General features: G+C 44.7%; 1 protein-coding gene across 8 annotated transcripts in view; it reads right to left on the bottom strand.

Moving 5' to 3' along the window:
• Positions 1-22565, bottom strand: part of ABCC4 (ATP binding cassette subfamily C member 4) — a 226675-nt gene that overhangs the window by 169477 nt on the left and 34633 nt on the right. For 7 of the 8 annotated variants that reach the window (XR_004965841.1, XR_004965842.1, XM_036297857.1 and 4 more), the window contains exons 2-4: positions 16757-16867; positions 15871-15991; positions 3645-3869 (exon numbers count right to left, since the gene is read on the bottom strand). Coding sequence is in view for 6 of the 8 variants with exons in the window: in XM_036297857.1 (XP_036153750.1) it covers positions 3645-3869; positions 15871-15991; positions 16757-16867 (457 nt within the window). In the remaining 2 variants the exon portion in view is untranslated. Of the gene's footprint in view, positions 1-3644; positions 3870-15870; positions 15992-16756; positions 16868-22565 lie in introns of those variants that run through there. The other variant, XM_036297854.1, reaches the window with a different exon arrangement.

Raw genomic sequence — 22565 nt, 5'->3', positions numbered from 1 at the left:
CAGAAAAGTCAATGATCAAGTGTCAATGTAATATGATATAGCCACTATGGAGGACAGTGTGGCCATCCTTCAAAAAATCCCACATAAAATATCATATAGTCCAACAATTCCACGTCTGGGTATATACCCAAAAGAACTGAAAGCACGACTTGAAAAGAGATCTGTGTAACCATGTTCACAGCAGCATTACTCACAATAGCCAAAAGGTGGCAACAACCCAAGTGTCCACGACAGATGAATGGATAAACAACATGTGGATCTGTATTTGTTCATTAGTTTATGGGGGCGGGGGAGGGGGGCCCGTTAAGAGATCAACCAAAGGACTTGTATGCATGCATATAAGCATAACCACGGGACACAGACAGTAGGAAGGTGAGGGCCTGAGCTGGGGGGAGGGAGCGGTCAGGGACAGGTCAATGGGGGGAAAAAGGAGACATATGTAATACTTTCAACAATAAAGAATTTAAATTTAAAAAAAAAAGCACGCCAATATATGGTATATACCTACAATGGACTTCTACTCGGCCTTAAAAAGGAGTTAAATTCTGACACATTTTACAACATGGATGAACCTTGAAGACATTGGGCTACCTGACATGAGCCAGATACAAAATGACAATGTATGATTCCGCCTATATTAGGTACCTGGAAGAGGCAAATGCATACAGATAGGAAGTAGAATGCTGCTGCCTGTGGAGAGAGGGAGTGGGGGAGCTAGTGTTTAATGGGTAAAGAGTTTCAGTTTGGGAAGATAAAAAAGTCCTAGAGATAAATAGTGGGTATGGCTGCACATCAACATGAATGTCATCAATGCCATTTAAAAAAAAAAAAAAAAGAAGTTAAGCCCTAACCAGTTTGGCTCAGTGGCTAGAGCATCAGCCTTCAGACTCAAGGGTCCCAGATTCTATTCCGGACAAGGGCATGTACCTTGGTTGGGGGTACATACCCAGTAGGGAGTGTGCAGGAGGCTGCTGATCGATGTTTCTCTCTCATCGATGTTTCTAACTCTCTATCACTCTCCCTTTCCTCTCTGTAAAAAATCAATAAAATATATTTTAAAAATAAATAAATAAAAAATAAATAAAGTTAAAAACAGTCTATTTTACATTATGCATATTTTACCACAATAAAATCAATGATCAAGAGCCAAAAGTAATTTTACCAAAGCTGTGCAAAGGTAAATAAATGACAAGTCATTTTTATATATGATACATCCCAAAAAGTCATTCAATATTCAAAATGAGCTTAACAGCCATTCCATTTATAACAGCCAACCTGATTTTCTCCACAGGTGGGAGATTAGGAGGTTGGATCTGAGCATAAACTGCAAATGTTCAGAGTTCAGAGCTGCACTGAAGTGTCAGGTTTTGCCGGAAGCCATCAGCCCTCCTGTGATAAAGTGTCATTTCTTCACCTCAGCAAGATTCTAGATACAAGGCAGTGCCTGAGGAAATCTGTCTTTCCCACGTTTCTGGAATTTCAAGTTCCGTCTATGGTTTAACCCAAAGCAATGCTTGACTTTGTAAAGGGTCAATTCTTTAAGGCTAATCAAGTTGGCAAATTAATACCCATGGGAGATGTTTGCATGAGCTAATTAAGTCAGATTGGATTTCCCAAGGGCAATGTTCCAAAGCTTAGTGAGAAAAGCAAGAAAAACAGGTGGACAGCAACTCACCTGAGCTGCAAAGAGCTTTGCTTGAACTGTCACCTCAAACCTGACTTCAGTGTTTACAGATTTCAGAGCAGAGTGCTAGTGAAATGTCTTGTTTATTTATGGAGGCTAAACATGACCTGGAAATACAAAATCTAGCTAACTTAAAAATAAACCTGAGTATTCTCCTGAATGGCAGAAAGGAGTGCAACAGAATAACAAAGATGATGATGATGAGGAGGAGGACAACAACGACGACAGTGACAATGGAGACCCCGAGTTGAGTGTACCAGCACTGCTACCATTTCTATGCCCTAGCTGGTTTGGCTCATTGGCTAGAGTGTCAGCCTGCCAACCAAAGGGTCCTGGGTTCTATTCCGGTCAAGGGCATGTACTGTGGTTGCAGGCTCCTCCCCAGCCGGGCCCTGGTTGGGGTGGTTGCAGGAGGCAACCAAACAATGTGTTTCTCTCACATCGATGTTTCTCTCTGCCTTTCCCTCTCTCTTCCACTCTCCCCAAAAATCAATGGAAAAATATCCTCAGGTGAGGATGAAAAAAACAATAATCCATGTCACAGAAGAGGAAACCAGACTTACCCGTTGTGGCCTACCACAGGCAATGAGATGCCAGGCCTCCGGATTCACACAATTCCAAGATGAATAAGATGCAGCCCACAGGAAGATGTGGAGAAGACATCTTGCATTTTGCAAGAAAAGTGTTCACAAGATACAGAAGCTCAAGATAAGTAGCAACTAGGTAAAAGAAGCAATACTTATATTGCCCGGTATTATCTTTCGATGAAGATTTTATTTTTTCAATAAACATTGTATATATTCAAGGTATACAGCATGATGTTTTGATACACATATATATTCAGAAATGATTCCTATAGTCAAACTAATTACCATATCTATCACCTTACATAGTTATCTGTAGTGGGGCTGTGAGTATAGTTAAGATGAACTCTCTCAGCAAATTTCAAATACTGTTAATTTGGGGGTGAGGGGGTGTTTTTTAAAGCCGACAGCCCAGGGCAAAGAAATATCCAGGATCACATTTATACAAAGCTCTTCAGCTCCTGACACTGGTGTATCTGTGGCAAGTCCTTTGTAAAGATACCTGAAATATTCACTCCTTTTATAAAAGGTTAAGACCAAGGTAAATAACAGGATATTTTCATGGCATTTCTCAATATAAAAAACTGAACACATCAAATGGGGTCTTATCACTAAAACTGCTACCATGCACACTAAAGGGGAAAAAAGTACTGTACATAATAATAACTTTACATAATAGTAACTTAATTGAAAAGCAACATAAAATAGATGAAACCATTTTTCTCTCCAGAATTAGTAAAATATATATATGAAATTTAGAGTTTTATCCCCAACACCCAATTTTTCTTTAATACTACTAAAAACAGCCATAATTATAGAATACAGTGAGTCTATACGTGGCTTCCATTTACGGTTTTCTTTAGTTAATAAAATCACATTGAACATAGTTAAATAATTCATTTAAAAAATCATCATTCCCTTTCTCAAATACATCTTTGTAGATTTCATTTTACAGATCCCATTTCACTGATGGTCACTTTTAAATACAACGTTGTTGTAAATGATGGTTTTAATGAACAACAACAATAAAACTTCTACAAATATAACTGAGGTTTAGGCATGAAAACAAAGAGAATGTTTTATGCTTAAATCAATCTGATACGTTTTTCATTAGATTACATTATAAGTATTTTGCAACAGCCTGAGGTCAAATGTTATCAAAGGCAGCCCTGATATGATCTCATAGAAAACTCATTCTATATTGGTAAAGTTTGTGTGTGTTTTTTTTAAAAAAAATAGCCTGATGCAAACATCAAGCTTCTTTAAGTAAGATTTAAATGCTTCTATTTACAAAAATTTTAGGTTAGGTAGAACTTTCCCCAAATACTTCTGATGCTTCAGGTGAGGTGCACAGTTTCATACCAAATGACACTTACCTTCACATTAATCATATGGCACGCGGCTACTCTTAACCTCATCCCAGCACACTGCACGTGATAGAAGTATAGGTGATGCAGGACGGCCAAAAGGAGCGTGCAGGTAGTCAGCACCGTGGCATAGATATAGGCTTCTTGGGAAGTCACAGAATTAGTGGGACCATGATTTTCAAAATAATTAATAATTTTCCCCAAAAGTAAGGGCTGGATTACTTTGGTGCCTTCCTAAAAGGGAAATAAAAAAGCCTCAATTAGACATACAAGCCATACAAGGCAACAATTAAAATCCTACACCAATGAGTTAGGAGTCATTGGGCTTGCCTCCTGTATAAGATTTAGGGAAAGTGTTTTCTTCCCTGAGACTAAAAGCAAAGAAACAGCAAACCTTGTCCCTCCATGACAAATGGCCACTTCACCCCACAAACTACTTCCTCCCGTGTAAGGTACATTTCTCCCCTTCAAAGAAACCCAAACATTCAGTGCAAATCCAAGCCACCAAAAGTAAACACAGGCCCTCGACATCATTTCCTCCACTGACTTCTCAAAAGACAAAATGCCGCCCTAACCAGTTTGGCTCAGTGGATAGAGCATCGGCCTGCGGACTCAAGGGTCCCAGGTTCGATTCCGGTCAAGGCATATATCTTGGTTGTGGGCACATCCCCTGTGGGGAGTGTGCAGGAGGCAGCTGATCGATGTTTCTCTCCCATCGATGTTTCTAACTCTCTATCCCTCTCCCTTCTTCTCTGTAAAAAATCAATAAGATATATTTAAAAAAAAAAAAAAAAAAGACAAAATGCCAAAAATTTGGAAATCTTTCAAGAACTCAACTCTGAAACAAGCATTTCCTTTTAAGCAGTCCGTCTTTATTAACAGAGACATGTAAACAATGGGCAGGTTTGCTTTTGATAGCTCTTTCCTATCTGTCTGAGATGAGGGACCTATGCACAAAAGAAAGGAAGGATCCAAAGAACTAAACATGAAATAAAGTGAACATGCATTTTCTTCTCAACCAACTAGTAGTGCCCTATCAGGATATCTACAGAGATGACCCTGTCCCTCAAATGGGTATAACATTAAAACCCCACCAACAGCCCTAACTGGTTTGGCTCAGTGGATAGAGTGTCAGCCTGCAGATTGAAGGGTCCTAGGTTCGATTCCAGTTAAGGGCACATGCCTGGGTTGCAGGCTCAATCCCCAGTGGGAGGTGTGCAGGAGGCAGCCGATCAATGACTCTTTCTCATCATTAATGTTTCTATCCCTCTCTCCCTCTCCCTTCCTCTCTGAAATCAGTAAAAATATAATATGAAGGAAAAAAAAAAAAACAGCACCTTGTCCTACGTATGCACATACACACACATGACCATGCGCTTCACCTTCCAAGAGGTCACAGAAGTTTCCATCTACTATTTAGAGGTAAGGGAACACTGTTTAGTTGAAGAATTATGAGTAAGATGATCAGATCGCAAGAACACAAAGACTCACTGTTACATTTTCCAGCACGCCCTTTCACTCGCCCCAAGAGGAAGAAGTAATTTACAAAAGAACCCTAATGCAGGGGGGTCATAAAACAGACTTTAACAACAGTACACGGAGGTGAAAAGCTGGAGCAAGAACGTCAAACTGTGCACGTGGGACAGTCCCAACCCAGGAATAGCGAAGGGCTGCACGTGACCCGGGGGCTATCCACCAGACGCCCTGAGGTAACACCTGCCGCCCCGAACTTTAAACAACGCATCACTGTCTCGGGGAGTCAGTGTTGCCTGCTACTCAGCTCCCATTTAAGCCTAACATGGGTATAATTACAAGAGAATGATAAGAGCATTGTCACCTATCAGTCGGAATACTGATAGAGGCAACAAACCCAGTACAAAAAGTTACCGCCAAGCACCTGGAATCTTCTGCTGAGAGACAGTACTTGATAATCCAGTCAAGCAAATAAGCTCACTGATAAGTACTGCCAGTTCCTGGCCCATACCTTCCCACTCATCTGTCCACTCTTGCTTGATCTTATTTTATTTTTAATCCTCACCCGAGGATATTTCTTCCATTGATTTTCAGAGAGAGTAGAAGAGAGGGAGGGAGGGAGAAAGAGAGAGACATCAATGTGAGAGAGACACATGGATTGGTTGCCTCCCGCACTGCCCAGACCCAGGAGCAGACAGTGAACCCACAGCCCAGATACATGCCCTTGACTGGGAACTGACCCTGTGACCCTCTGGCACTGAGCTAATCCTGAAGATGCAAAACCAGCGTAGTGGCCGCATTCTCTTTTAAGATGTACTGAAGCCTTCCCAAGATGAGTGAGGCAAAACTCTGGACGCCACGGAAGCCGCCCTGGCCTTGGAGAGGAACCTGAACCAGGCCCTTTTGGAGCTGCATGCCTTGGGTCCTACCCGTGCAGACCCTCAGCTCTGTGACTTCCTGGAGAACCACTTCCTGGATGAGGAGGTGATACTCATCACGAAGATGGGTGACCATCTGACCAACCTCTGCAGGCTGGCTGGCCCCCAGGCTGGACTGGGCGAGTATCTCTTCGAAAGGCTCACTAGGAGCCTTTGGAGCCCAGAGGCCTTTGAGGGGCCCCTCTGCATTCCCCCAGTGTCTGGCTTTTGCCTGAGCCTCTCCCCAAAACCTCTAGCGATTCTTTTAACCACCCGGGAGCCCTCTCCTATGCATTGGACCAAATGAAACAATAAAGCTTTTTGCAGGGGAGAAAAAGGAAAAAAAAAAAAAAAAAAAGAACCGTATTTTGTTTCTAAACTTACCTCTAAAGGGAAAGAGGGAATAGAGTGGGAGGAACAAGAATAACAGCCTTCTTTAAAATTAGCCTCTCCTGATTTTGTTGACCTTGGAACCAACAAAACATTACACCACAATATAAACCAAACACATTTTTAAAAAGCAGTTCCTAAAATTTCAGAGTAAAATAAAGCAAATGTACCTAAATATATACCATCCAGTTGTTGGCATAACCAGTTGTTGGCATAACCACACAAAAAGAGAATAACTGAAAGTGGTTTTAAACAAAATAATTTGAAAATACATTCCTTATGTGATATACAGGGCAATATGAATTGCAAAAGAATCTTAATTTTTTTTTTCCAGAAGTCACATTATGGGTGACAGTGTTGACACTGTACGTTAAAACAAATTAATAATTATGTTTTAATGGGAAGTGGGATTAGGCCTGGGAGAAAGAAAAATAGATGATGGGAGAAAAGAGATACAGATGTAAGAGATAAAGATGTATGAGTAATGAGATTAAGTAAACACACTAGCATCCTCAATATGATTTGGACTATAAATACCCCAAAAGCACTCATGATACGTTTACCTTGAAAAAGAACATATTCTAGCTTGGTCCAGGCAAATTGAGAAATAATAACCAGCAGCAATGAGCATATCTAGTGCCGACACTATAATCCCTAAACACCATTTCCCACTAAAAGGCTGTTTAGAAAACGGCTGATTCCTGGGTAGGGCAAAAACTGTACATGAAGAGCCAACAACATCCTGTCACTGCAGAAAGCACAGAAACTAGCGTGTATACAAGAAACACAGGACCCTCTCTCTCCATCTCCCTTCCTCTCTGAAATCAATAAAAATATTTTTTTAATTAAGAATATCCCTTGGCCTACCTAGATATATTGTACAAGAGTAATCAAAGTGTTGATAACAGCCAAGTTTCTCTTTATGAAAATATTTTGGCCAATAAATGAAGAAGGGAAGAATTAGAATATCACCATTTTTCAACCCGCTAAAGAGTTAATGGATCTTAAGCAATGATCATACACAAAATGAACATATGCAAAAGACACACATGTTATGTTCCTCTATGTACCTCATAAGGGAGGTAACACAACCCTACCTATTCAGTAATCCTGTCAAAGAGAGGGGGGTTGGGGGGAGGGCTGAGTTGGATCAAGCTTCTAGATCTAGCCAACTTAAGAGAACATGTGGTAGGAGTGGGGGTGAGGGTGGAAAACAATAGTCTCAATCCAGACTGTAGGAATTTCTACAAGACAAACAGGTTGGTTTCTATCAACCTATCAATGAACATAGATAAATGAATAGACCAGCCTGACTGGCTCAGTTGGTTGAGCATCATCATGTGCACCACAAGGTTGCCAGTTCAATTCCTAATCAGGGCACATATTCAGGTTGTGGGTTCGATTCCTGCCTGGTTGGAGCATATAGAAGGCAACCAATAGATGCCTCTCTCTCTCTCTCTCTCTCTCTCTCTCTCTCTCTCTCTCTCTCTCTCTCTCCCTCTCTCTCCCTCTCTCTCCCTCTCCCCCCCTCTCTCTCTAAGCATTTCCTTGAGTGAGGATTAAGATGATATATACATAAATATATGTATGCATACATACATTGCAGAGAGGAAAAGAGAGGAGAGTTGGGAAACAGAAAAGGAACCCACATGATACCATTGTAATTAGCTAGTTATTAATAATAGAAAAGGAGTAAAGGAAGGCTAGACATTATAGGCACATCATTTGGGCAGCTTCACCAGGAAGCTGCAACTTTCCACTCCCCAGGAAATCACTGGCCTATTCCCTGCAAAACACTGGGGGAAGGGATCCAACCAAGGGAAGATAGACACATGCCCAATAAAGTTAGGCTGACACGGGGAAGATGCTTGTCAGTCAGTCACACCTGGGAACAAAGATTATTGGCCAGAATGGGCATTGCTACTGTAATCACAAGATAATGTGGGAAGACATAATCTCTTGTGCTCTGGGCTCTTAGCTTGTGGTGCTCTCGTTTTACACCTGCCCATGTTTCTTTCATAGCTGTGTGGCCCTGCGGATCCCACACACAATGGACTAATGAACTGCTTGGGGAAACAGTTGAGCTAGCCTGATGCTGAACTGGAGTGTGGAAATATGGAATGAGAACACTGAACACTGGCTCCGATTTTAGCTCCACTGAAGCCACAGCCAAACTTCTTTTATGGCAGGACAAAGGGAAATGGGACTTTGGAAACTCAGAGATTTAATTCCATGAAAACAAAGCTTTCTATAATATCACATCCTCCTATGGGAATCTCAGATATTTCGTTTCCTCAGAATATCCCAAGAAGTCCACCCCCACTAGTAACCAGGGGAGATGAGGACATCTCCTGTCCCTTAACACATAGAACCTGTATCAACTAAATGCATCTTATTTGGATATGCCTTCAAATGCATCTTATTTGGATATGCGTTCAACTACAAGAAATGAAGACAAAGAAATATGAATGCTGTCTAGATATTAATGATACTAGTGTATATAATAATCATATTAGAATTATATAAGGGAAAGATTCCACATCTGTTATTTTTTAATTATATTTTTATTGATTTCAGAGAGGAAGGGAGGGAGAGAGAGCGATAGGAACATCAATGATGAGAATCATTGATTGGCTATCTCCTGCAGGCCCCCTACTAGGGATTAAGCCTGCAACCCAGGCAAGTGCCCTTACAGGGAACTGAACTGTGACCTCCTGATTCATAGGTTGATGCTCAACCACTGAGCTACACCGGCCAGGTAAGATTCTTCAACTTTTAAAGACACATTCTAAAATATTTATTAGAACTCCTAGCTGGAGTTGCTCAGTGATTAGAGAGTCAGCCCTCGGACAGAAGGGTCTCAGGTTCAATTCCCAGTCAAGGGCACAAACCTGGGTTATAGGTTAGCTACCCACCCATGGTGAGGTGCATGAGGGAGACAATCAGTTCATGTCTTACATTGGTGTGTGTCTCCCTCCTCTATCCCTCTCCCCTTCTCTCTTCCTTTCTCTTTTCTTCTCCTCCCACCCTCGCTTCCACTCTCTCTCTGAAAAGCAATAAAAAAACAATATTTATAGATAAAATGATGTGATGTCTAGGAAATGCTTCAAAATAATCTTGGGAAGTTAAATGAGTAGGGGTTCAGATGAATCAAGACTGGTCATGAATTGATAACTACTAAAGCTGGCTTAGGGTTACATAAGTGTTTATTACCCTATAGGGAAAGAAAGGAATTTTCCCTCTACCCCTCTGAGTTCTTGGTGGAGACCCCTTGTAATAAAAGATAAAATCACAAGAGAAAAACTAATAGAAGCTCATTAATATGCACATATCCTGTATACATAGGAGGTGCCCAGAAAAACTGAGTAATTCCAAGTCACTACCTTAAATACCATCTTCAGGTAAAGACAAAATGAGGGGTTAATAGGAAAAGCATGGTAAAATAAGGATAGAGTTGAGTTTGTTGTACAGCTTTTTCTTCTTACACTTCTTCACTAAGATTTTCTAGTGACTTAGAGCCATCACATGGAGATTTCCTTTATAAATGTCAATGTCCCTTACAGAAGGATAACTCCTAGTCTGTTTTCTGAGCTTCTCCCGTGTCAATCCTATTCTATTTTTCTGTTTTTGAATGTCCTTACAAACTTACAGGGGGGAAAACACACTGTATGAAGCAGCTGACAGAGGAGCACACAGCTACTGTCAGAAAACACACACCTACTCTGGGCTCTCTCATCCGTGGGAGGGGGTGTGGCAGGGAAGAAAGCATCAGGACGGAATGCAAAGGGCACTGGCCTAGGAATAAGAACATTTGCTTCAGAGACCAAATCGGCTACTTGTAAGTCACAGGACTCTAAGCCATCATATGCCCTCCAGGCCCTCATCGGTGAAAATGCCTGCCTTGTCTACCTAAGAGAAATCCTGGAACAACTACAGGAGCTGAGACAGTGAAATGTGCTCAGAACCCAGCATGAGAATAAGTGTAAGCCATGACCACGTGTATTGCACACAAGTCCTGGACGGGACCTACTCCATGCTTGGCAGCAAAGACTGGCAGAGGCTGGTTTCACAAAGGGCTTGGAAAACACGCTGCTGTTTACAGGCAATCATGGCAGAACGAGAAATCTTAACTGAAATCATTCCTAAACGCCAATTTTCCTAGATAGTAATGGAAAGTTTCACTTCTGGGCAGATTTTTATTTTAACCATTTTGAATGCAATCCTTTTAAAATAAGTCACCTACTTCCCTGGCTTTTTTTTTTAAATATCTTTTATTGATTTCAGAGAGAAGAAAGGAGACAGAAACATCAATGATGAGAGAGAATCATCAATCAGCTGCCTCTTGCACGTTTCCTACTGGGGATAGAGCCAGAAACCTGGGCATGTGCCCTGACTGGGAATCGAACCATGACCTCCTGGTTCATAGGTGGATGCTCAACCACTGAGCCACACCCGCAGGGCTACTTCCCTGATTTCTTAAAATGGACTGAGAAACATTCCCTTGTTAACGACTCAGGGTCACTGCTGTGGATATTGCCATGCTAGTGCTATGTGCCTGGAACCAGCAGGGTGTACACAGCAGGTCTGCTCTGAGGGTCTCCTGTTAGCTTTTTTGGATGCTCCCTCCATCTCTCCTTTGCTGTGTAGCTCTCAGTGGTTGCTCCTGGCCCACAATTATTTTAGCAATTTCTTCACCCGGCTTGGGCGGAGGTGAGGGACACCTGGAAGAAAGATCTGGGAAATATAAAAAAAAAGCCCAGTACCGCTCTCAGAGAATCAGCCCTAAGTCAAGGCATACATTCTACTCAGAGTTTTGTTTGTCTGTTTATTTCTTGTCCAGCTGCTTAGTTTCAACACGAAATGTTTGCCTTTCTACAGCCTCCTGGACCAAAGATAATCTGCTACAGTGACCTCAGACAAAGGCCAGCATTTTTCCAAAGGTCATGGAATAGCCCACTCCTCCCCTCTCAGGGGAAGGGGCCTGGAGAACCCACAGCAGCTCTTTGAAGCCATATCATAAACATACCAGCAGGCAGAGACCTCATCTCTCCAAGAAAAGGCCCCAGGACTGGGGAGGTGGCCTTCCCCAAGGTTTGGTCCTAGAAGAGGCTTCAGGCTCCTCCCCTCTACCCTGAGGGCTCTGGATGGAAAGAGACTTGCTCCTTCCCCATTGCAGTCTCCATGGCGGTGCACCAGGGCCCAGGAGTGCTGGGAACTCACTGGCTGTTCCCTTCTAATTAGCGTTGGCCTATAAGAACACCGCGTACATCACCAGCCTGGTACCTGTTTCTCCAAGCATATAATTATTTCTCAATTCTGTAGGACAGAGGTTTTCACTACTTTGAAATCCCAATCTGAAAAGCCTTGCCTTGGGCCGGCGTCACCCAGCCTCCTCCCCTGGTTGCTGCCAGCGGGGCCCAGGGAAGGCCCTGCCCACGCTTTGATAATTCTCAGGCCTTGAGCTTTCTAGAAAATCCCAGGTTGAGTTTAGATCCTCCACTATCTAAAATGCAAAGACCAACAAGGAGCATAGACATAAGACCACAAAATGGGAAGCTGCTTCAAGAAATCAATCATTAAACTAACATTCATCCCAGCTAACTCAGTAACTAGTTTTAATCACTGAAAACCCCAAACAGCACTTGAAAATGATTTTTGAAATATAAACAGATCCTTACTAGTTTCACCCTAAGAAATCGTTTCCGACGTCTCCAAAACAGCAGAGTGTCAACAAGCAAGTCTAGGAAAACAAGAGTATTTGTGTTGGATTTCAGGCTTCTTTTGGCTGCCAGAAACAAGAAATTCAAGGTTTACTTCTAGCTGAGCTCTAATGACCCTTAGTGGCCCCTGAACTTCACTGTATCACAACGAAGAGTTCTGTCAGTTATTATCTTAAACACACAGTTCAAATGAACAGCATGCTCATCTAGGGAATCTAGGCCACTGTCTAATTTTATACCACAAACCACCCGAACGCAGCATGAACAAGCAAGCACACTCCTGGGAGAAAGCCCAATACCACTTCACCTCTGATTTGTCTGCTACCAGCACTACCCGGTGCCATCCAGCTGTCACCACGAACACCCCAGGCCCAGTGCACACCCTGCGATGTGAAAGTGGACCTGAACACCCCACTTTTCAATCCTCAGTCTGACTTCCTGCTCCAGGGAGTTTCTTTTATTTTGTTTGTACGCCTGTTAGGGTTTGCAGAGCACCACTTCAGCACATAAAGCTTTTCTTTTATTTATATACTAGAGGCCCAGTGCACGGATTCGTGCACAGGTGGGGTCCCTTGGCCTGGCAGGCGATAGAGGCCAATGGGGGGAGGGGGTGGGGGGCGGGGACAATGACCAGCTGGAAGGAGGGGCCGCGGGAGGTTGGCCAGCCACAGTGCACATCATAGCAACCGGTCATTCCAGTTGCTTGGCATTATATATATAGATATATATAAATATTATTAATACATATAGATAGATTGATTATTGACTTCAGAGAGGAAGGGAGAGGGACAGAGAGACAGAAACATCAATGATGAGAGAGAATCATTGATTGCTGCCTCCTGCACATCTACTGGGGATGGAGCCAGCAACCTGGGGATCAAACCATGACCTCCTCGTTCAACCATTGAGCCAAACCAGCCAGGCTCCAGGGAGTTTTTAGCATCTTACTTATCATAGCTAGGCCAAGTCCAAGATGCACATGTCTGAGATTCTGAAGACACTGGACATGGTCCTAGACATGGTCAGGCTCTAATCACAGAGTCCAAGACAGAGTCGCGGCTCTGTCCTTCATGCTTTGCGTGACCCTCAGCACAATGTGTATCTACTTGGCACTGTGTGTCCTCCTTTCTAAAATGGTGTTATAAGGCCCTAACCGGTTTGGCTCAGTGGATAGAGCATCAGCCTGTGGACTCAAGGGTCCCAGGTTCGATTCCAGTCAAGGGCATGGACCTTGGTTGCGGGCACATCCCCAGTGGGGAGTGTGCAGGAGGCAGCTGATCGATGTTTCTCTCTCATCGATGTTTCTAAGTCTCTATCCCTCTCCCTTCCTCTCTGTAAAAAGTCAATAAAATATATCTTTAAAAAAAATAATAAAAAATAAAATAAAATAAAATGGGGTTATAAGAATACTTTCCACCTTGTTTAGAGTTGGCCAATGGAATAAATGTAATATTACATATAAGGTGCTCATAGAAGCTTAGTGTTTAGTGTTATTACTACACTTATAATACTACTCTGCCATCACCACCACTGAGTAAGCCCTGCTGAAACCACTACTGGTACTATTACCACTCAATACGAACCACTACTGCTGCTATTACTACTGAGGAGTATAGTAGTATTCCTGCTGCTACTCATACTAATATTCATACTAATACTACTGAGTACGAGCCCCATGTTGGCTAGGTACCAGGTGCTGGAGAAGCTGAAGCAGGCAGGTCTCAAAGGGTGGCCCCAGTTGCTGGGCTTGAACTGAGCTTGTTGTCCTGGGCAGCTGGTTCCTTGGGGTGGTGTCTCTAAGCCCCAGATGGTGACGAGATCCCATCTGAGAATGAGCATTGGGTCTCTACTGGGTCAAGAGCACCTGGCTGCTGCACCTGCGTTCAGTCCCCCAATCCTAGGTGTCCTGGATCTCCCAATAGTTGAGTATTACTGGGGCAAAAATCCCAGCACCACAGTGGGGCCTACCCTCTCTTTCTCAAGAGGAATGCTAGCTCCTGCAGCTCTACCTCTGTGTCTACTTCTCCCAAATTCCGCCCAGGAAAGACGCAAAGCTTCTCCACACCTGGTAGCAAAGGGAAACTGGGGACAGCAGAGGGAAACTGCCCCAGCATACTATCCGAAACTAGCCCGAGGCCACTCAGTCCATCCACCCACAACCAGACACGTGGTGTGGGCCACAGGCACATCCGAGGCCTCGAGGACTCCTGGCAAGAAGAATTCATGAGAGCTCTGCTTGGGGAGGTCAGCAGTCACATTTGGTCAGGAAAGGCTACAGACACAGGCCACAGTGACACAAGCTTCGCACCTGCTTATTTCAAACTGAGACTTATTGTAACAATGTAGAAACACCATCACTGGTACACCTGTGCACAGGTCAAAGACCAGCCCAAGGGGCTCTTGTATCCTCTAATACCCCCAGTTAGTCCCACTGGTCTGCATCTCCACCCTGCTTTTCACAAGGCCACAGCAGTATCCACATGGTGGTTGGTGCCCTCTTAAAGGAGGCACTCTGCCCCATACACCTGTCCCCAACCTCTGGCACACTAGCCAACCCACATCTGTCATCAACAACTTCAGTTTCCCAGGACCACCCAGTCACCTGTACCTGTTAGCTGACAGAGTCTCTGGTTTTCTCCAATTGTGTAGGGGAGAGTTCACCTACTTAGCCACCCAATGCCCACAGTGCCCTTCACTACAGCAGAACCTTTTAAACAGGAGCTACATCGCCCACATCAAATCAGCCAACCCAACAAAACGCACTTGTGACAACTCACTGCCCTCCTGCAGCTGAAACAACCCTTTCATAGCAAGTGCAACTTCTGTCTCTACTCATCGCAGGCACACGCAGGACCACCAATGTCCATAAGGCACGGAGAGCATGAGCTATGCAGGCAGATTTTCAGCATACCTACCCAGAACAGGTAGGCTTGCTGGCACTGCGCCCCCAGGCAGACAATGTCTTACTGGAGGCCCTTCAGGGCAATGGAGGTCATTGACATCATGGATCTCTGCCTTGGGTTCTCTGTAGCACATCCCCTCCTACACTCTCCGAAATGCCAGGCTACCAAGACAACCTTCCAACCAGCCATTGGCCCAATAACCAGGAATAAGAAACCAGAATGGGTGATGTACAAATTCTCCAGAATTCATGGTGATGCCAGAGCTTCTCCAGAGAGAAGGCATTGCTTTGTTGTACCCGGGCCCACTGCAAAGGTGACAGCCTGGAGGCACATCTGCTCCTGGGAGCTCTGGCCAGCTCCAGCCCAGACGCAGGGCCCCGGGTTCTATTTCCCTGGAAGGTGACAACACCTGTTTGGAAGAACATTTATCAGATCTGGCCTGGTCAAGGTAACAGTTATTTGTAGAGCACCTGTAAAATGCCTCGTGATTCTGGGCGCTGGTCCCAACTGACTTCCTCCAAACCACATATTCCTGGAGGTTGTGAGATCTTCTTCTGGTCAAGGACCACTCAGTGTTTATAACATTGAGCACCAACGGTGTCCTAACATGGTTAGAAATGTCTTCTCTTTCCAGGGCTGCCCTTCCTCAACACTCTACTTTAATTGGTTAACAGAAAAATAGTGACCCCCTCCTCCCACGTCCAGTCATTTGAGTAATTGCCCAGCCTAACGATATCGTGTTTCCTGGACACCTTTTATCCACAGGCCTTAAACTTCTTGCCTCTCACCCCAGTGGTCCCCAAAAACGGTTCACTGCGGTCAAAGCTTTTACCTCAAATAACGTAAAAAATCCCAGAATTACATAGGATTTCCAGTAACACCTGATGATTGCTTTTGTTAAAGATGGCTCCTGTGGGACCTTCTGGGCTCTCGAAAGTTCTTCATCCCAGTACCTGCGAGGAGAAGCACAGCACGGTGAAGAGCAGCACGCCCTGCCGCAGGGCAAACCGGGGAGGTAGCAGAGTGAAAGGTAAGTGCCTCTTGCCGGGCACTTCACCCCTGTCCAATAGATGCTGGGCTCCCAAAATTCGGGGTGCAGTATCTGAGGCGCCAGAACATCAGGCCTGGAGGGGAACAGCCCCAGTCTCAGGAAACAAGTTCCTGCCAGTTCTGCAGGACTACGGCACCTTGAGCAGCCCAAGAGGGCAGACAGGAGTCAACTTCCTGCAGGGATACCTCCTCCCCAGACGGTTCTTGGCATTCAGGGCTCTGGCTGGGGGCTCTCTCCACTTCCACAAAGGCACAGGCACCTCTAGTTTCACCCACCTGCCAAGCAGGTTAAGCCCAGGGACAGCCTGAGGGTTAGGGAGGGCAGTGTACCCAAGCTCCAGAAGGACCCAAAGGAAGACAACACCCTGTCCAAAGTCCAAAGCATTAGACCCTAGAGCAGTGGTTCTCAACCTTCCTAATGCCACGACCCTTTAATACAGTTCCCCATGTTGTGGTGACCCCCAATTTCATTGTTACAAATTGAACATAATTAAAGCATAGTGATTAATCACAAAAACAATAAGTAATTCTATATGAGTTTTCCGATGATCTTAGGCGACCCCTGTGAAAGGGTCATTCGACCCCCAAAGGGGTCGCGACCCACAGGTTGAGAACCGCTGCCCTAGAGGCTCCCCTTTCTCACCCTTCTCCTCACTGTCTGTGCTTACCTTTGCAGCTCTTCCCCAAGTTCCTTCGAGCGATCTTGCGGAAGCACTGAATACATATCATCTTCTTCTAATCTCCGTTTGTGACCGATTTTAAACAAGGGGTTTAGCCACCTGTTAAAAATGGAGAGAACAATGAATGACATCTTCCCAAAAAGACACATCTGTGTCTCATCAGAATCCTACATCCATAAGTTTTGTTTTTAAAGTCTACATTTTAAATACACAGACATGGGGCGGGGGGTGCAGGGTGAGCTATCTTAGATATGTGCTTACACACCCACAAAGCCCCTGGCTCTGTCTGCCGGGAGGGCCTGGAAACAATGGCACACCAATGTCACAGAACACTCCGGGCAGGCGCCCAGGTCTCGGTTTTTTAATACCTTTCCTGACATAAAGAAACCAAGGCTCCTTGAAGAAATGACTGGCTCCAAGGCTGGGACAGTGTAGTGTAAGCACATCACAAGCAGCTTTCTTTTTATTGCAGCATAAGCTTTTGATTGCTGAGGCATCCACTTCAAAGACATTCGACTCAAACACATTGCCAGCTACGTGACTGTAAAAACCCAGGCCACCCACCCTTGAACTTCCCTTTTTCTTGTTCACAAAACTCTGCTTGACCTAGATAAGTGATCCTTTCACCGTCCCTTGCTTTTTCCCTTCCTGCACTTCAATTACCCACTCTTATGTTTTAAATTGATCAAGAGTGAACACAAAACACCCTAGGCACCCCACCCTCAATCCCAATAAAGGCAGAACCCCAGGCTCACACTCATGACTCCTCTCTCTCTTTCTGTCTCCCTCTCTCTCCCTTTTTTTCTCTCTCTGTCTACTCTGCCAACCCCAAGACCTTGCTGCGTAGCCTCAGGCAGGACTTGTCAGTAAACACCTTATCTTTTTTCAGAGTTCCCTGATGATCACCGTGGAGGTACAGCTGGCAACCTGAAGAACCACAAGGGCTGGTCCAGCTTCCACACTGGCTCCTCAGGGAAAATGTCTGTGAGGAGTGCCCCAAGCATTCCTAGCAACGGCATCACTACCCAGTGATCAGACCAACACAAAACAGGCAGAGAAAGTACAAGACGGGCCTGAAACATCTTACACCATAAGACAAGGAAAAGCTCAAAAAATCATGAGGATATGTCCAAAGGACAGAGGAGCCAGCCTGAAGGGCTCTCACTAGGCAAATCTGGGATACACTGAGCATCACAATGAATAAATGGATCATAAACCTTTACATAAAAAGAGTCCACCAATCCTTACTTTCTGTAAATGGGAGAGAAGGGAAAGTGCTTGCATTCTCAAATGCAAATATATGTTGAAGGAACAATGGATTTAGAAATAAATGATCAATGGGAGCCCTAGCCGGTTTGCTCAGTGGTTTGAGTGTTGGCCCTCGGACTGAAGGGTCCTGGGTTCAATTCTGGTAAAGGGCACATACCTTGGTTGCAGGTTCCTCGGCCCTGGTGGGGGTGCATGCAGGAGGCAACCAATCGATGTGTCTCTCTCACATCGATGTTTCTCTCTGTCTCTCCCTCTTCCTTCCACTCTCTAAAAATTAATGGAAAAAATATCCTCAGGTGAGAACAAAACAAAACAAAAAAAGAAAGAAAGAAAAAAAGAAAAGAAATGATCAGTGGGAGTTAAAACCAATGAAAGTTTGATGTGGAAGAGAATATTCACATAATTTCAAATTACTTTTTAACTGTAAAAGGAAAAAACAATAACTTTATAGAGGACCCAAGAAAAACCCTATTCAAATAAACTGCCATTCTCCATTATGCATTATTTAAGGGATAATAATTAATATGCAAAGCTAGCTCAAAGATTAGCACCATTTTACTGATTTTGCCAGGGTAAGGAGACTTCTGACACCAGACAACAATCATGGAAGCAGAGATCATGTTTACCTCCTTTACTGCTTTATCCCCAGCACAGCACTGGGGACAGAGCAGGTGCTCAAGAATTGCCTGGTGACCCTAACAGGTTTGGCTCAGTGGATAGAGCATCGACCTGCAGACTGAAAGGTCCCAGGTTCGATTCCGGTCAAGGGCATGTACCTTGGTTGTGGGCACATCTCCAGTAGGAAGTGTGCAGAGGCAGCTGATGGATGTTTCTCTCTCATCGATGTTTTTAGCTCTCTATCCCTCTCCCTAACCACTGAGGAAGCAGGAAGAGAAACTGAGCTCCAGGTTTTGCTGGCCCTGGAACAGGAACCAGAAGAATGGCTTCTAGTCCCAGCAATGATACTGAGAACCCTAGAGTTCCCAGAGCCTCGGCCGTCTCCCTCTCCCCCGCCTTCATTTCTATGAGGTCCAGATTTTGGACCTCCATGACTTTTTGCCAGTCATTTCACATCGCTAGGTTTCAATTTCCTTCCAACACAAAAGTATAAATCGGTGAGCTTTACCAGTAAACAGGCTTGAAATGTGCTGGGCCACTTACTCTACAGCTGTGCCCTTCGGCAAGTGCTCAGGCAGTCAGCACTGGAATTTACCCAGATGGTGACCGCTGGTCCTAAACAGCCCTCTTTAAAATTCTGCTTGCCCGGGAGAAGATGCTCAGCATCACTCATCCTCAGGGAAATGCCAATCAAAACCACAGGGAGATACCACCTCTCACCCATTAGAATGGAGAAGTGTAGGCACGGATGTGGAGACACTGGAAGCCTTGCACAATGCCGGCGGGAATGTAAAATGGCGCAGACACAAAAGGACCGACACGGTAAGATACCACTTACATGAGGTACTTGGAGGAGTCAAATTCAGAGAGACAGAAAGTAGGAGAGTGACCAGGAAGAAAGGAAAGTGAGGAGTCAGTGTTTAATAAAATACTAATGCAAGATGAAAAGAACTGTGGAGATTGGTTGTACAACAATGTGGATGTACTTAACACGACTGAACTGTACACTTCAATGGCTAAGTGATAAATTCTATGTTATGGGCATTTTAACAAAAAATTTTTAAAATTTTAATGAGTATAAACAAAATACAGATTGAGGAGGAAATCCTGCTATTAAGAGTCTAGGACTTTGCCACTTCCCGTGTGTGTGTGAGCTCAAAGTAGCCTTATAACTTACTAGATGCCTGGTGTGCATGAAAATTCATGCACTGGAGGGGGAGTCCCTCAGCCCAGCCTGCCCCCTCTCACAGTCCGGGAGCCCTCAAGGGTAGGAGGCGACCCGGCAATCAGGGGAAGGCGACGTCCCCATCACACCTCTGCTGCTGCCACTGCCGGCAGCGCAAGCCTCGGCCGGCCCTGGTTACCTGAGCCTCGGGCGGCCCTGGGCTGCTGGGCAGTCAACATCCGAGGCTTGCCTGTGCCTTGGGCCGGCCCTGGGCGGCTGGGGGGCTGAGGGGACTGAGGGACTCCGGAGTCAGGCGCGCGGAGTGGCCGGACCCGCCTGAGGGCGGGCCTGGCCGTGCTGCGTGCCTGCCGCCCCAGCAGGGCTGAAGGGACTGGGCACCGCCATCTTGTGGCTGTGGGCACCGCCATCTTTGAGGGCATGGCAGTCAATTAGCATATTCCCTCCTTATTGGCTGTGGGCATTGCCATCTTTGTGGGGGAGTGATGGTCAATTAGCATATCCCTCTTTATTTAGATAGGATTAGTATTGGCCTCCAGCAAATGGGAAGGACCCCTTTACATAGCACCTCCCTCAGCCACTGAGAGATCAACTGGAGCTGCTTTGAAAACTTAAAAAATCCCACCAAATATCAGCCATTACCAGGATAGAACTCGTAAGTAATCACATTTGGACCTCATTAGAAAGCCTAATAACTTAGACGAAATTGCTCAAACATATTTCTTTCATGGTGGCTTTTGACTTAAGGACCTTCCCAATTTCCATCACTGCTCAATTCTCAGAAAGCCAGCTGAGCCCTACAGGTACCAGCAGGGACTGAAGGTTTTCATTTCCATCTGCTGGAAGCCCACTTTCGTAGGAGCTCACATTATCTGTCACCATCTAAGTAAGGAATTAGACATGGTCAACTGATACCTCGATTCCAATTTATGCCTGAGGGAGCTTACTCAACAATTCCAGACCACTGCCAAAGAGGCCACCCCCGCCCAGCTCTGCCCCAGTGGTCTTCCTCTCCACAGGGACACTCTCTCCATCCACTCTTCATCCACAACACTTGATGCAGCAGCCTTTCCCTCCTGTCTCATCATGAATGTAACTCCTTCAGAGCAATGACTACTCTCAAACTACTTAGAAGCTCTGTGATCAAAGACAGTGTCTGGTATGTGTTGGCAAGATGTCATTGGAATCCATCCAGGGTGAGAGTGGAACACCCACACCTCAGGTAAGCTGTCTCAAAATAGGTCACCACCCCAGCATTCCTGGAGTGGCCCACAGCCAAGTCAAATTAAATGCAGCAGCAACTCTCAAGCTAAAATTGTCTTTCCTCATTCCTCTGCGGCTTTCCGCCTTTCCTAAAACTTGCTCAAAATTCATTTCTATATCCTTTCCCCTTTCATCTACCACCTGTTCTTTCCAGGTGAAAATAAGCCAGGTGGGAATGCAGGCTGTATCCCCTTTTCTCCCCAATGTTCCCCAGGTCCCTGCACTCCCTCTGCCCCAGGAGCCACATGGGTCCTCCCAGGCTGTGGGCACTGCAGAAATCCCTGGTCCACCCCTGGCCTTCTTGTTTCCCTTGTCTCCCTCGGCTAACCCATTCCTTTACGGCTTCACAGTGTCTCTTGTCTTATCACCACATATCTTCACAAGAACTTTTCCCACACCACAACCAACACCCAGAATCTACTAACTGTGAGTGGATAACTATCCTAAGTCCTTCTTTATAAAACACACACACACACACACACACACACACACACACACACACATTTGCACACAATTCAGTAACCTTAGGAACAAAATGGGTCATGAATAAGACACTACTTCTCTTGCCCTTGGCTGTGAGGGGATTAAATCACTTTTGATTGAAACTCACAAGTGAGGGATCTTAGAACTGGCAGGTTGATACCCTAGTGTAGTTAGCAGAGCCCAAGTGACCACCACTAGGGTAAGGACTCATTGGCAAGATCCCTTCTAAGGTTGTGAGTGCCTAAGTGCTGGCTGGCTCTTCTCTGAAAATACAGTCAATAGCTCCTATTCCAATCAAACACCTTCTTCTAAACCAGTAGTTCTCAACCTTCCTAATGCAACGACCCTTTAATACAGTTCCTCATGTTGTGGTGACCCCCAACCATTAAATTATTTTCGTTGCTACTTCATAACTGTAATTTTGCTACTGTTATGAATTGTAATGTAAATATCTGATATGCAGGATGTATTTTCATTGTTACAAATTGAACATAATTAAAGCATAGTGATTAATCACAAAAACAATATGTAATTATATATGTGTTTTCCGAAGGTCTTAGGCGACCCCTGTGAAAGGGTCATTCGACCCCCAAAGGGGTCGCGACCCACAGGTTGAGAACAGCTGTTCTAAACTATTAAACCTCATCCTCTCCAAGGGATTACATAGATCTTGCTTCAAAATTCAGAGAGTAAGGATGGACCTGGAGGGTATTACTGACTAACAACATAAGCCTTTAATATCACTCACTGGGATCAGAGCATCAGAAAACACTTTACTTGGGTCAAAGAATTTTACTTAATCACATGCATGTGGACATATAATTCACTGTCTTAATTAATTAAAAGGATACCTCCTCAAGGATAAAGAACTAATCTGCATAGTTTAGTCAGTTATCATTGTGCTTTCACAGGCTGCTCAGTTTATCAATCCCTGGGAGATAAACATCTGGGCAGTTAGGTTAATTTAAGAGATACATCACC

Source organism: Myotis myotis, unplaced genomic scaffold (genome assembly GCF_014108235.1).
Source record: "Myotis myotis isolate mMyoMyo1 unplaced genomic scaffold, mMyoMyo1.p scaffold_m19_p_3, whole genome shotgun sequence".
Lineage (NCBI taxonomy): Eukaryota > Metazoa > Chordata > Mammalia > Chiroptera > Vespertilionidae > Myotis > Myotis myotis.
The sequence above is the reverse complement of the archived record's forward strand: the minus strand, read 5'-3'. Positions and strand labels throughout refer to the sequence as shown.